The sequence below is a fragment of the Heterodontus francisci genome, chromosome 6, assembly GCF_036365525.1.
Source record: "Heterodontus francisci isolate sHetFra1 chromosome 6, sHetFra1.hap1, whole genome shotgun sequence".
NCBI lineage: Eukaryota > Metazoa > Chordata > Chondrichthyes > Heterodontiformes > Heterodontidae > Heterodontus > Heterodontus francisci.
Genome location: NC_090376.1, coordinates 56447135 through 56462413, shown reverse-complemented (window position 1 = coordinate 56462413; position 15279 = coordinate 56447135). Strand labels below are relative to the sequence as shown.

Sequence of the window (15279 nt, the reverse complement as noted above, 5' to 3'; positions counted from 1 at the left end):
AGGATGTTGCCGGGACTGGAAAAATGTAGCAATGAAGAAAGATTGGCTAGGCTGGGGTTGCTCTTGAAACAGAGAAGGCTGAGGGGAGATCTGATTGAAATGTACAAAATGTTGATGGGCCTGGATAGAGTGGAAGTGAAGGGTCTATTCACCTTAACAGAGAGGTCATGATAAGGGGGCATAGATTTAAAGTGATTGGTAGAAAAATTAGAGGGGAGATGAGGAAACACTTTTTCACCCAGAGGGTGTTGATGGTCTGGAACTCACTGACTGAAAGGTTAGTTGAATCAGAGACCCTCAACTCATTCAAAAGGAGTCTGGATGTGCACCTTAAGTGCCGTAAGTTGCAGGGCTATGAACCAAATGCTGAAAGGTGGGATTCGAATAGGCGGATTGTTTTCTGGCTGGCACAGACATGGTGGGCCAAGTGACCTCTTTCTGTGCCTTTGAACTTTCTTTGATTGTATGATCTGCTCTAAGCATGACCAGCCTTTCCAGTACATCCTTCCTATCAATTTTCACACCATCCATTATCTCTATCATTTCCGTCTCTGCCGATATTTTGTCAACATCCTCTTCCTCAGTAAACACTCATACAGTCTACCTCAAGTTACCCTGGAAGGGTAACGTATCTCAAAAATTTGAGCAACAGGTGAACCTAGCCATTTCACATTGCTATTATGCAGTAGCAACACAAGTGGCATTTTCCATTAACAGGATACTGCCGTCAAGCCAAAAAAAAGTTCTGCCTACCACACAAATAATGTGGTATATGAATTCTAGTGCCAGTGCGATACCAGGTACTTAGGCCGTACATCCCAATGACTGGGGGATCCTGTCAAATAGCACGTCCCTTCGGCTGTTCGCAATAGGCAGAGTACTGACCGTACTCAACCAGCCCAGACTTGCAAAACTCAGAACACCCGATGTGATTCCATGATTGGACAGCACTTACTGAACAATCCCAAGTGTGCTACGAATTACACTAACAACCAATTTAAGATTATCATTTGGACTCGCAATGTGCTCACTTACGCTTCCTAGATGCTGCATAGATTCAAATGCAGGGACTTGTCCTCTGCAGGAAAGAGGAACATGCCCAGGCATTGCAACTTTTTTGTTTTAACAAAAGCCTGTGGGACAGTAGTTCCCTGGTGTATTCTCCATGGCAGTGCCTCGACCAGAGTTAACTTGCCAACCAATCAGCACCCTTTTCTCATGCAGTATAAATTGTTGCTCCCTTTGAAATTTGTCATTCTTGCGTCTGTCCTGATGAGTACAAGATGAAAAGCTTTAACAGCATATCTCTTTTTCTGAACAATATTAATTTTAATTAATGTCTCTAGATCTGCTTTGTGCTAATATTAATTCACTTACGGCTATACTTATTCGGGATTGAAATTTTTAATTTCTCAGCTCCTAGTTTGAACAAGAGAGAGAGGAAAAGAGAAATACTCATCAACCAATCACTTATCGGCTTTCCTGTGACATTACACTTGGAATTTTATCTGCGCTCTAGGTCTCTACTCCCGGTTTTTTAAATATCCCTGCTCTGGCTCTTGGGAGAGCGCAGCAAACTAGTACAAGCTGATACCTAACTGCAACTATTCAAAGTTTTCTCCAATAGTTACTAAAATCTCTTGTGAATATTGTTTATTTTTAACATTATATTCTGCACGTAAAATGTATTAAATATAAATGGTATTTAAATGTGTATTTTATGTTTGTGTGCAATAGGAGCTTTTGCAGCTGACTGGTTGAAATGGCAGAATCTGCTTTATAGTCTCTATGAAGCAATTGTCAGTGAAGTGAGCCACATAGGAAGCAGAGGAAAGTACTCAGCAGGAATGCGCCATGTAGCTGTCAAGGATAACCTTGTTGATCTGGCTGCTGATATCTGTCATCAGGTAAAATAGAAATGAAAATTTGATTGGTTTGGATTCTTGGCACTTCTTTAATAAATTAGCTTCCAATTTGGGAGATGAGGTGTTGATTCACAATAATGGGTTCAATAGATCTCTCGTATGTATTTTTACAACATATTGTAGCCCAGATGTTCAAGAATGCATTGAAGGAAGCAAATAATATTTTTACCATGAGATCATGGTAACTTGGAACCTGTTCATTTTCTTTTTTGCTTTCAGTTGTTTGGTCAAGATTCCAAGGTGTTTGTGTCATCAGTAACTGATGTTGATTCACCACAAAGCCCCTCCCATCAGGGAACGCCGAGCAAACGTAGACGTGTTGAATTAGGATGGGAAGTGGTACGAGATGGTCTGCAAAAATCACAGAATGATTTTGATATGGTACCATGGTATGTTTACTATTAAAATTAGATATGTGTCCAATGCTGATTTTATTATTAATTGCCCTAAACTTTGCTTTATTTCCCATTTTCTCATGCATATCCACAGTCCACCTTACCCAGAGTAGTAGATCATTCCACATTACCATTGAAGTTTAATAAGGGTGGCGAAGTTAGGTTGGAAATTTTCTGTTTCCTTTGGTGGATCTATTGAAGTCAAGTTTGGAATATTTTAAGCTATGAAAGTATAGAAATACTGTCCATCTCTAATAGTGTTAATCCTTGTGCAAATTGAAGTTTGTAGTTCTTTTTCTTCCTCCTCTTCTCCACTTTTCCTCCTTTCAACTTTGTCAAAGCATTATCCTGAACTGAGATATCCTTTCATGAGAAATAGGAGCAGGATTTGACCATTCGGCCCCTCGAGCCTGCTCCACCATTCAATAAGATCATGGCTGATTGTGGCCTTAATTCCAATTTCCTGCCTGCCCCCCATAACCCTTGACTCCCTTGTAGATCAAAAATCTGTCTAACTCTTCTCCCTTCCCTGTTTTAGTTGTTGAATGAAGGGTTTCCAATGAGTTAATTTTTAAAAATAAAGCCAGCATCTATCTAATATGTATTAACCCCTGCCACCCCACCATCACTCTGTCCTTCTCCCTGCCTGATTGAGGTACCTATCAGCCTGATTCCCACATCTTCCCTGTACTGGTCATGCAACATCTCGAACAGTGAAAGGAAACCTGTTGAAGAGACAAAAAGGGAAGAGGTGAGGGAGAGAGAGCAAGAAACAAATGGTAGAGCACAAGAGAAATAGAAGTGAAGGAGGAAAGCAAAAAAAAAGACAGGAGAACAACAGTTCTATCATATGTAAGATGTTATGCTGAAAGAGCTGTATCAATTCTTTTTTTATTATCCAGGAGTTACACTGGACTGTATAAAAATCACATTGGTAGCTTCTAATTGGACTCATGAACATACACTTGACTTTTTAGAGACCATTTTAATTTAAATTCTAGTTCAGTTCAATTTAAATATTGGAATGAGATTTTAAATTCTAAGGAATAATAGTGAATTGTAAATGATGGCAGACTTTTGCTTTTATTCCTAAGGTTACAAATTACTGCAGTTCTGGTTGCAAAGTATCCATCAAGTGTACCCTGCTACGAGCTTGTTCCCATTCTGACCATATTGCACCAGGTCCTGTCTCAGCAGAGACGTGGGGCACGAATTCCTTATGTTCTTTGCTGCCTCAGTGAGATTGCTGTGTGCCAGAGACGGAAGTCAACCCTGAATGCTGCACAGAGATTAGACCTGAAGAAGCTCTGGGCCAAGATCTGGGCCATCACACTTCGGAGCATCAGCTCACAGCAGACTGAGGCTGAAAGCTTTCGGCTGCTGGAGGTTATTCTTCATGGAAACCTGACTGTTCCAGACAAAGATTTCTGGAAAATCTTTTCTGGATCCACGTGCAAACCATCCAGGTGAGTCAAGCATCGGTGAATGTTTAAGGCGGAGTTCAGTTGTTTCAAAATCGGAGTGCAGAATTTCTTATAATTTTTTAAATCCCCAATACATTAACACTTCAGTTTTCCCCCTTCAAGTTTTCTGAGGCCAGATGGGCATGCTGCACCCAGGCTGTTACTTGAGCTAAACACCTAAATGGGCCAACCACACTCGCTTGTGGGGTAAATTGATTATATTGCATAGACTAGGAAAGTCTTGGATTTGCTTCTTAGTCTGTACTGAGTTAGTGATATTGCCCAATACAGCAGTAGGATGTTAATATGCATTCCTAGGGTAAAGTTAGTTAATTCCTGTGTCTGATCCAGTGATTCCTGCTGTAGCAACACTTCTGGCTATGCAGTCCATCATGGCTGTCGTTAATTCTTACCTTGATTTCTGTCTGTGTTCGTGTTTGTCCTTACTGCAATTTATATTTCTCTGATGTATGCCTGACTTGTGCTCAATTTAACTCATGATTTTTCTGCATTTTACCCAGCTTGCAGTGCCAAGTTGCTAATTGACTTACTTTGTCAGGACTGTATCACGTTATATAGAAATATAGGTAGAGATAAATAGAATATAACACAAAAATTTGTAAAGATTTCATCAACCAAATAAAATTTTTAATATAAGAAATCTCCTGTAGCATTGCTTGTGGGACAGAGAGCATTGCAGACAGGTGTAGAAAACTGGAAGCTGAAACAGGAGTTGGATCTGGAAAGAAGGGGTACATACATATGAACATAAGAATTTGGAGTAGAAGTAGGCCATTCAGACCCTCAAGCCTGCTCCGCCATTCAATAAGATCATGGCTGATCTGTGTCTCGAATTCCACACTCCCATCTACCCCCGATAACCTTTGATTCCCTTGCCTAACAAGAATCTATCTGCCCCCACCTGAAAATTATTCAATGACCCTGCTTCCGCCACCTTCTGAGGCAGAGTGTTCCAAGGTGGCACAACCCTCTGAGAGAAAGAATTTCTTCTCATCTCTGTCCGAAAAGGATGACCCCTAATTTTAAAACACTGCCCCGAGTTCTGGACTCCCCCAAAAGAGGACACATCCTTTTCACATCCATCCTGTCAAGACCGTGCAGGATCTTAGATACTTCAATCAAGTCTCCCCTCCCTCTTCTAAACTCCAGTGAAAACAAGCCCAGTCTGTCCAACCGTTCAAAGTAAGACAACCCGCTCATTCCAAGTATCAATCCACATCCTTCTTTAAATAAGGAGAGCAAAACTGCACACAGTATTCGAAATGTGGTCTCACGAATGCCCTGAATAACTGAAGCATAACATCCTTTACTTTTATTTTCTATTCCTCTTGCAATAAAGCATAGCATTCCATTAGCCTTCTTTATTACTTGCTGTACCTGTATATTAACTTTTTGTGACTCATGCACTAGAACACCTAGATCCCTCTGCACCTCGGAGTTCTGCAGTCGTTGTTCGTTTAAGTAATACTCTGCTTTTTTTAATTCTTCCTGCCAAAGTGAGCAACTTCACATTTTCCCATATGCCATATTTCCCATATTTCTCCATCTGCCAGATTTTTGCCCACTCACTCAACCTATCTATATCGGTCTAGAAGCTCCTTATGTCCTCTTCACAACATACTTTCCTACCTCTCTTTGTGTCATCTGCAAATTTAGCTACCATGCCATCGCTTCCCTCATCGAAGTCATTGATTTAAATTGTAAAAAGTTGAGGCCCCAGCCCATCCCCCTGCAGGCTCCACTCGTCACATCCTGCCAATCAGAAAAGGACCCATTTATGCATACTCTGTTTTCTGCCAGCCAGCCAATCTTCTATCCATGCTAATAAGTTACCCACTACACCATGAGAACAAAGAATAGTAGAGCACAGGAACAGGCCATTCGGCCCTCCAAACCTGCGCTGATCTTGATGCCTGTCTAAACTAAAACCTTCTGCACTACCGGGGACCGTATCCCTCTATTCCCATCCTATTCATGTATTTGTCAAGATGCCTCTTAAACGTCGCTATCGTACCTGCTTCCACCACCTCCCCCGGCAGCAAGTTCCAGCACTCACCACCCTCTGTGTAAAGAACTTGCCTCGCACAACCCCTCTAAACTTTGCCCCTCGCACCTTAAACCTATGTCCCCTTGTAACTGACTCTTCCACCCTGGGAAAAAGCTTCTGACTATCCGCTCTGTCCATGCCACTCATAACTTTGTAAACCTCTATCATGTCGCCCCTCCACCTCCGTCGATCCAGTGAAAACAATCCCAGTTTATCCAACCTCTCCTCATAGCTAATTCCCTCCAGACCAGGCAACATCCTGGTAAACCTCTTCTGTACCCTCTCCAAAGCCTCCACGTCCTTCTGGTAGTGTGGCTACCAGCATTGCCCGGCATATTCTAAGTGTGGCCTAACTAAAGTTCTGTACAGCTGCAGCATGACTTGCCAATTTTTATACTCTATGCCCCGACCGATGAAGGCAAGCATGCCGTATGCCTTCTTGAATACCTTATCCACCTGCGTTGCCACTTTCAGTGACCTGTGGACCTGTACGCCCAGATCTCTCTGCCTGTCAATACTCCTAAGGGTTCTGCCATTTACTGTATACTTCCCACCTGTATTAGATCTTCCAAAATGCATTACCTCACATTTGTCCGGATTAAACTCCATCTGCCGTTTCTCCGCCCAAGTCTCCAACCGATCTGTATCCTCTGACAATCCTCATCATTCTTCGCAACTCCACCAACCTTTGTGTCGTCCGCAAACTTACTAATCAGACGAGCTACATTTTCCTCTAAATCATTTATATATACTACAAACAGCAAAGGTCCCAGCACTGATTCCTGCGGAACACCCAATTAGTCACAGCCCTCCATTCAGAAAAGCACCCTTCCACTGCTACCCTCTGTCTTCTCTAACTGATCCAGTTCTGTATCCATCTTGCCAGCTCCCCTCTGATCCCGTGTGACTTCACCTTTTGTACCAGTCTGCCATGAGGGACCTTGTCAAAGGCTTTACTGAAGTCCATATAGACAACATCCACTGCCCTTCCTTCATCAGTCATCTTCGTCACTTCCTCAAAAACTCAATCAAGTTAGTGAGACATGACCTCCCCTTCACAAAACCATGCTGCCTCTCGCTAATAAGTTCATTTGTTTCCAAATGGGAGTAAATCCTGTCTCGAAGAATCCTCTCTAATAATTTCCCTACCACTGACGTAAGGCTCACCGGCCTATAATTTCCTGGATTATCCTTGCTACCCTTCTTAAACAAAGGAACAACATTGGCTATTCTCCAGTCCTCTGGGACCTCACCTGTAGCCAATGAGGATACAAAGATTTCTGTCAAGGCCCCAGCAATTTCTTCCCTTGCCTCCCTCAGTATTCTGGGGTAGATCCCATCAGGCCCTGGGGACTAATCTGTCTTAATGCTTTGCAAGACGCCCAACACCACCTCCTTTTTGATAACGAGATGACTGAGACTATCTACACTCCCTTCCCTCGGCTCATCATCCACCAAGTCCTTCTCTTTGGTGAATACTGATGCAAAGTACTCATTTAGTACCTCGCCCATTTCCTCTGGCTCCACACATAGATTCCCTCCTCTGTCCTTGAGTGGGCCAACCCTTTCCCTGGTTACCCTCTTGCTCTTTATATATGTATAAAAAGCCTTGGGATTCTCCTTAATCCTGTTTGCCAATGACTTTTCATGACCCCTTTTAGCCCTCCTGACTCCTTGCTTAAGTTCCTTTCTACTTTCTTTATATTCCTCAAGGGATTCGTCTGTTCCTAGCCTTCCAGCCCTTACGAATGTTTCCTTTTTCTTTTTGACTAGGCTCACAATATCCCTCGTTATCCACGGTTTCCGAAACTTGCCAAACTTATCCTTCTTCCTCACAGGAACATGCCGGTCCTGGATTCTAATCAACTGACGTTTGAAAGACTCCCACGTCAGATGTTGATTTACCCTCCAACAGCCGCCCCCAATCTAAATTCTTCAGTTCCTGCCTAATATTGTTATAATTAGCCTTCCCCCAATTTAGCACTTTCACCCGAGGACTACTCTTATCCTTATCCACAAGTACCTTAAAACTTATGGAATTATGGTCACTGTTCCCGAAATGCTCCCCGACTGAAACTTCGATCACCTGGCTGGGCACATTCCCCAATACCAGGTCCAGCACGGCCCCATCCCTAGTTGGACTATCTACATATTGTTTCAAGAAGCCCTCCGGGATGCTCTTTACAAATTCTGCCCCATCCAAGTCCCTAGCACTAAGTAAGTCCCTGTCAATATAGGGGAAGTTAAAATCACCCACCACTACAACCCTGTTACCTTTACATCTTTCCAAAATCTGTCTACATATCTGCTCCTCTATCTTCCGCTGGCTGTTGGGAGGCCTGTAGCAAACCCCCAACATCATGACTGCACCCTTCCTATTCCTGAGCTCCACCCATATTGCCTCGCTGCATGACCCCTCCGAGGTGTCCTCCCGCAGTACAGCTGTGATATTCTCCTTAACCAGTAATGCAACTCCCCCACCTCTTTTACATCCCCCTCTATCCCGCCTGAAGCTTCTAAATCCTGGAACATTTAGCTGCCAATCCTGTCCTTCCCTCAACCAAGCCTCTGTAATAGCAACAACATCATAGTTTAAACCCTCCCGAGTGACGCTAGCAAACCTCACAGCCAGGATATTTGTGCCCCTCCAGTTTAGATGCAACCCGTCCTTCTTGTACAGATCCCACCTGTCCCTGAAGAATCCCAATGGTCCAGATATCTGAAACCCTCCCTTCTACACCAGCTGTTCAGCCACGTGTTTAGCTGCACTATCTTCCTATTTCTAGCCTTACTGGCACGTGGCACAGGGAGTAATCTCGAGATTACAACCCTGGAGGTCCTGTCTTTTAACTTTCTACCTAACTCCCTAAACTCCCCCTGCAGGACCTCGTCACTCTTCCTGCCTATGTCGTTGGTACTGATGTGTACCACAACCTCTGGCTGTTCACCCTCCCCGTTCAGAATGTCCCCTGTCCGTTCAGAGACATCCTTGACCCTGGCACCAGGGAGGCAACATACCATCCTGGAGTGTCTTTCACGTCCACAGAAGCGCCTATCTGTGCCCCTGACTATAGAGTCCCCTATAACTATTGCTCTTCTGCGCTTTGTCCCTCCCTGCTGAACAACAGTGCCAGCCATGATGCCACTGCTCTGGCTGCTGCTGCTGTTTTCCCCTGATAGGCCATCCCCCTCAACCGTATCCAAAACGGTATACTTGTTCGAGAGGGGGATAGCCACAGGGGATTCCTGCACTGACTGCCTGCCCCTTCTAGCGGTCACCCATCCATCTGCCTGCTCCTTGGGTGTAACCACTTCTCTGAAACTCCTGTTCTATGACGCTTTCTGCCACCTGCATGCTCCTAAGTGCGTCCAGTTGCTGCTCCGACCGATCCATGTGGCCTGTGAGGAGCTGCAACTGGGTACATTTCCTGCAGATGTAGTCATCCGGAACGCTGGAAGTGTCACGGACCTCCCACATCTCTCAGGTGAAGCTCTTTACCCCTCTAACTCCTACTTTGCGCAATAACCTTTTATGTGGCACCTTGTCAAATGCCTTCTGGAAATCCAAGTACAATACGTCAACGGGCTCCCATTTATCCACGGCACATGTTACTCCTTTGAAGAACTCCAATAAATTGGTTGAACATGGCCTCCCTTGCACAAAGCCATGCTGACTATTCCCGATTACCTTGAGTTTTTCTAACTGCCCAGCTATAGCCTCCTTTAAAGTTCGATTTTAACACCTTCCCCACGACAGACATCAAGCTAACTGGCCTATAGTTATCTATTTTCTGCCCCCCCCCCCCTTCTTGAATAGAGGGGTTATATTTGTTATTTTCCAATCTGATAGAACCTTTCCAGAATCTAACGAATTTTGAAAAATTAGCATCAACGCATCCACTACCTCATTAGCCACCTCTTTTAAGACCCTGGATGAAGCCCATCAAGATCTGGGACTTGTCAGCCCGCAGCCCTATCAGTTTGGTCAGCACCACTTCCCTGGTGATTGTAATTTTGCCAAATTCCTCTCTTTCATCCACCTCCTGATTTACAGCTTTTACTTGAATGTTTTAGTATCCTCTATAGTGAAGACAGAAGCAAAATATTTGTTCATTTCATCTGCCATTTCCTTCTTATATACTATTAATTCTCCATTCTAACTCTCGTGTTACTTGCTCTTTTCTTTTTTAATAACCTGTAGAAACTCTTGCTGTTTTTACATTTCTAGCTAGCTTCCTCTCGTACTCTAACTTCTTTCTCCTGATTAACCTTTTAGTCATTCTTTGCTGTTCTGTATATTCTGACCGATCATCTGAACTGCCACTCATCTTTGCGCAATTATATGTCTTTTCCTTAAGTTTAATGCTTTCCTTAACTTCTTTAGTTAACCATGGATGGTGGGACCTCCCCTTAGAATTTTTCTTTATAGTCAGAATATACTGATTCTGAGTGTTCTGAAATATCCCCTTGAATATCTGCCACGACTTCTTTGTTGATCTAACTCCTAGCCTAGTAACCCAGTTCACTTCAGATGGAGTGAGTGGTAAAGGTTGAGAAATTGGCAAGTCTAACCCGATGGTGAAGGTGAGAGTAAAACCATATTACTTTAATGAGGATTGGTTCACTTGAATGCGGGAAACATTGGAGTTTGTGCCTGAGCAAATGCTAAAAACATCACAAGTGATGGCCCAGCAAACAATACTAAGCTGTAGAAAATGTTACGGACAGGTAGGAAATGGTGTGGGTGGCTTCTACTTTTCAACTCTCAACTGACCGCAGATAGTGTTTGACAAAATAGTGTTTTAGTCCCTGGTTTAGTCTCATAGGTTTAAAAAGAAAGCTAACTGTTTATTAAAATAATACCTGGAAATGTTCGCAAGCTCATCCACTCATGCATTCACACATACAAGAAAAAGATAGAGAGTAGACAGTAGCATGCAATTAGAATTCGACTGTTGTAAGGAGAGTTCACTTTGAAACTGCCTGAGTTTTCCAGGAGGAATTTTTAACAGCATTGCAGACCTGAATGTTCGTTGTCTTGGAATTGAAGTGTCGCAGACTCCTTTGGTTAAAACTCAGTCCAAAGTTGGTGGTGGAAGTCCTGGTTCAGTTTCTCAGATGAGGAGTTTTCAAGGTCACCTTGTAATCTCTCTGCCTCAGTAGTTTTAAGATAGTGTTGACAGGGCTTATTGCTTAGCCAGATCGATTTCACAGCTTCTCTGGCTGGAATGGCTATCTGTCTCTATGAGCAGTTACTCCTTTTAAGGTAAAACTTATCAGGTTTTTATTTTGTCAGGTGGACTCCAGATGCTCTCCCCTGGGGTGTTCATATAATGTCTAAGGATGTGGGGACGATTGTTACAAAATGGCGACTGAAAAATTGATAAATAGGTGTTACTTCACACCTATTATTTTGGCCTTAGGTTCAGAGTCAGTCTGTCTGCAAAAGCCTTTGCTAGCCCAACTTTTGATGGTAGGAGTCGTTAGCATGGAATGGGCTGTTTTATGTATCAATGTGCCTCCTCAAGGCAATTCCAGATGTTAATGTAAACATACGAATTAGAAGCAGGAGTCGGCTGGTCGGCGCTTTGATTCTGCTGTGCCGTTTGTTAAGTTCTTGGCTGATCTGATTGTGGCCTCAACTCTACTTTTCTGTCTACCTGCTATAACCTTTGACTCCCTTGTCAATCAAGAATCTGTCTAACTCAGTTTTGAGTATATTCAATAACCCTGCCTCCACTGCTCTCTGGGGAAGAGAATTCTACAGACTTACAACCCTCTGAAAGAAAAAAATTCTCCTCATCTCCTTCTAATAATGGTCCCATCTTCATCAGACAAACATGTTGATTGACAGTACAGGAGGAGATCACCTGGCCACTCTGCATGTTGCCAGGTAGCAAAATGTCCATTTTCCTGTAGCTTAGTTCAACTGTTTACTTTTATTTCATAATTCCTCCAGTTCATGTCATATTTCATCACTGTTCCCTCTGTGAGCATGACAGACAGAAGCAATATTGAAAAATTATTGAATGAATTTCCAATAGGTAATGAGCAATTATTTAATTTTGTTATCTGTTATGTAACTTGTAATTTTTAGGTGCGTTTGTAGTCTAACTAGTGGGAAAATGAAAACCTGGCAATTTAAAGAAATCGCATGGAAAAAAATTTAACTGTTTAATTAGTGGTTAATGATTGATAACAGTTTAGTTTGTATTTCTGGTTCTTGATTGGTAGTTTTCCTACTTGTGTGTATTTGAGCGAATCAGTATAGTTCATTTAATAATACTTAAGTAATCCATATTTGCAAGTATGGTATACTGATTTATGGATAATTTTCCCATGCTCCAAACATGAGAATTTTAATTTTATAAATAATTAACATCTAGTTGTTTAAAATTATTCTGAAGTTCTGCAGTGAAATGTCTCGCACGAGCATTGGCGAAATGCACTTTACCAGAACAAATGGATGGTATAGCTGAGCATTATCTTATATCTACGGGTGACAGACCACAGACTCTCAGAGAAGCAATAATAAGATGGTTATTAGGATACCGAGCAGAGGAGGACATTGAAGAAAATGTGGAGCTTCCATCCATTGTCTGTAGGTTGGTATATTAATCCTATAAATTTGAGCCATGGGACGCCATTTGTTAACCATTCAATTATAATTGGAAACTGAATTTTCTAGTCAAGTGACTCCTGAGTACAACTGAGTAACTGGAGAGCATGAAAAATTCTGTAATTGTTTAATAACCCTTTATTTAGCAGAGTAGAATGAACTTCCCCTTATGCCAAATGATCATATCTGATTTGGTATAAAAACACAAAGTGCTGGAAATACTCAGCAGGTCTGGCAGCATTTTTGGAGAGAGCTGTTTTTATTTCAGATTTCCAGCATCCGCAGTATTTTGCTTTTATATCTGATTTGATAGTGCTCAAGTTGATGAGAGTAAAAAATAAACATTCCATTACTTAAAACTAACATCTTTGAACATAATTACAAAATAAACATGTTTATCATAATTATTACTACTACCATAGTGATAAACTATATGCAGTAACTAAAGTGGATTATGCCGAAGAAAAGTTACTGCGAAAAGCTGAATTTACTGCCTTTTGAATGTTAGCTGGCCTAATTTTGCTTGAGCAAGGTCTTGAAGCTTTAGAGCAATATTAATTTTTTTTAAGCTCACGTTTGCTCATGTCTTACCCACAATGTCAACCCCAACAATGTAAAACAAGCTGATTCAGTAGTTCCTTAAATTTATTGTTTTGAAATGACGCCACAGAAACGTTCATTTACTCTCTAACTCAAGATCTCTCTTCCACCTGTCTTGCCCCCCCCCCCTTTTGTTGTTTTTCTCAACAGCAACTTGTATTTATATAGCATCTTCAATGTCATAAAATGTCCCAAGGTGCTTCAGAGGAGCATTATAAATCAAAATTGGACACTGAGCCACATAAGGCAGTATTCGGACAGGTGGCCAAAAGCATGGTCACAGAGGTAGGTTTTAAGGAGTGCCTTAAAGGAAGAGGTGGAGAGGTTTCGGGAGGGAATTCCAGAGCACAGGGCTTAGGTAACTGAAGGCACACCACCAATGGTGGAGTGATTAAAGTCAGGGACGTTCAAGAGGCCAGAATTATGAGTGTGGATATCTGAGGATTGTGGAGCTGGGGGACATTGGAGATAGAGAGGGGTGAGGCCATGGAGAGATTTGAAAACACAGATGAGAATTTTAAAATCAAGACATTGCTTGACTGGTAGCCAATGTAGGTCAGTGATAAGTGAATGGGATTTGGTGCAGGTAAGGACACGACCGCAGGGTTTTGGATGGCCTCAAGTTTGCAAATGGTAGAATGTTGTAGGCCAGCCAGGAATGCATTTGAATAGTCACGTCTAGAGATTCTCCCCTATCTCTTTCATTTTCTCTCCTTCTCTCTCCCCCTCTGTCACTATCTTCCTTTCTATTTGAGTGTCTCTTCTTTCCCTTTTTTTCTTTTTCTGGACCAACTTTCTCTCCCTTCCTTACTAGCAGGAGGAGTAGACCAGCAAACTCCAAATTTGTGCAGGTACAGTCTGATATTCCCACTATGCAAAGTATCAGGCTCTAGAAATAGAGCTTTTTCTGAGGCAGTTTGTGTTGTGATCCTTACTTGACTCCATTGTTAATAGTAGCTTTCAAAGGGAAATTGGATAAATTGGGAGTAGAAACATTTGCAGGGATATGGGGATAGTGGGGCTAATTGGATAGCTTGTCAAAGAGCTGGCACAGGCACATTGGGCCAAATGGCGGCCTCCTGTGCTGTATGATTCAATCCCAGTTCCTGGTGTTTGGAACAGCGACTTGTGTTACTCACGTTTCTGGCATTGAACTACTGGATTTCAATTTTTTTATTTATGGAAAAACATTGTGACAGCATGAATAAACCCTGACCTTTTAAGGTAATGTCTATTCAGAAATGGCTTGCAGCTGGGTTTCTTGTTTGTTCTGACTGTCAGGCTTTTAAATTAACATGCATGAGTTCTGATGAAAGGTCATTGACCTGAAACTTTATCTCTGTCTCTCCACAGATGCTGCCTGACCTGCTGAGTATTTCTAGGATTTTCTGCCTTTATTTCAGATTTCCAGCGTCCTCAGTATTTTGCTTATGCATTATTCCTTGTTTGCCAGTGCTAAATATCATGTTTGTTTCACTTAATTTTTTTCTTAAATAGAGATTTTTCAAATCAACTTGTTTCTCAAATTTTGGTCGTTTTAACGCTGAAGGACTGTAGAGTGGGAATGGATTTCTTTCAGTCACTTTCTTCAGAGAGGTAAACTGAATAAATGTTAGATCATTCACGACCATTTTAAGAAGCTGAAATGTATATCTCAGTTGTAATCCTGTCTCGCTTCGGAATTTTCTAACCTAGCAGCTTACATTCCAAACTATTTCTTGAGTTCAGAACAGTTTGAAATGCTGCAGACAATTTTATATAACTGAAAGTCCTTGAATATCTGTTAATAAAGTGCAAAAAGAATTAATTTTAAAATGGCTTAAAGTTACTAGTTAATATTGATTTCACAGTGTGCTGTGCCACAGTCTTATTAGGAAATAGCTTTATGCTACAAGCCCTTAGGGGGAGGAAGAGAGGAGGAAAGAACTACTGAGTAGATGCAAGGTAATTCCCATCACAGCTATGAAATGAAAATATGAATTTTAGATTTGATGTTGAAATTAATAATAGTGGAATTGGACTTGCCATAACCAAAAATATGCAGTAGTAATGTCAGAAATGATCTTAAAAGACTGATGTCTTTTTCTTTGAGAGAACGGAAGCACTGGGCCTTCCGCAGTACATCAGACAAAATTAATGCATCTACCAAAATCTGTCAACCTGTCGGGAACCAGCTTAAACTCCATTGGGTAAATTTCCAGCACATGGA

At 41.9% G+C, this 15279-nt stretch overlaps 1 protein-coding gene across 7 annotated transcripts in view; it reads left to right on the top strand.

Annotated features, from left to right (window-relative positions):
• atm (ATM serine/threonine kinase) overlaps positions 1-15279 on the top strand; it is a 184012-nt gene that overhangs the window by 24784 nt on the left and 143949 nt on the right. For 6 of the 7 annotated variants that reach the window (XR_010975205.1, XM_068033717.1, XM_068033716.1 and 3 more), the window contains exons 8-12: positions 1738-1907; positions 2145-2314; positions 3415-3786; positions 12259-12456; positions 14568-14666. Coding sequence is in view for 6 of the 7 variants with exons in the window: in XM_068033717.1 (XP_067889818.1) it covers positions 1738-1907; positions 2145-2314; positions 3415-3786; positions 12259-12456; positions 14568-14666 (1009 nt within the window). In the remaining variant the exon portion in view is untranslated. Of the gene's footprint in view, positions 1-1737; positions 1908-2144; positions 2315-3414; positions 3787-12258; positions 12457-14567; positions 14667-15279 lie in introns of those variants that run through there. The other variant, XM_068033723.1, reaches the window with a different exon arrangement.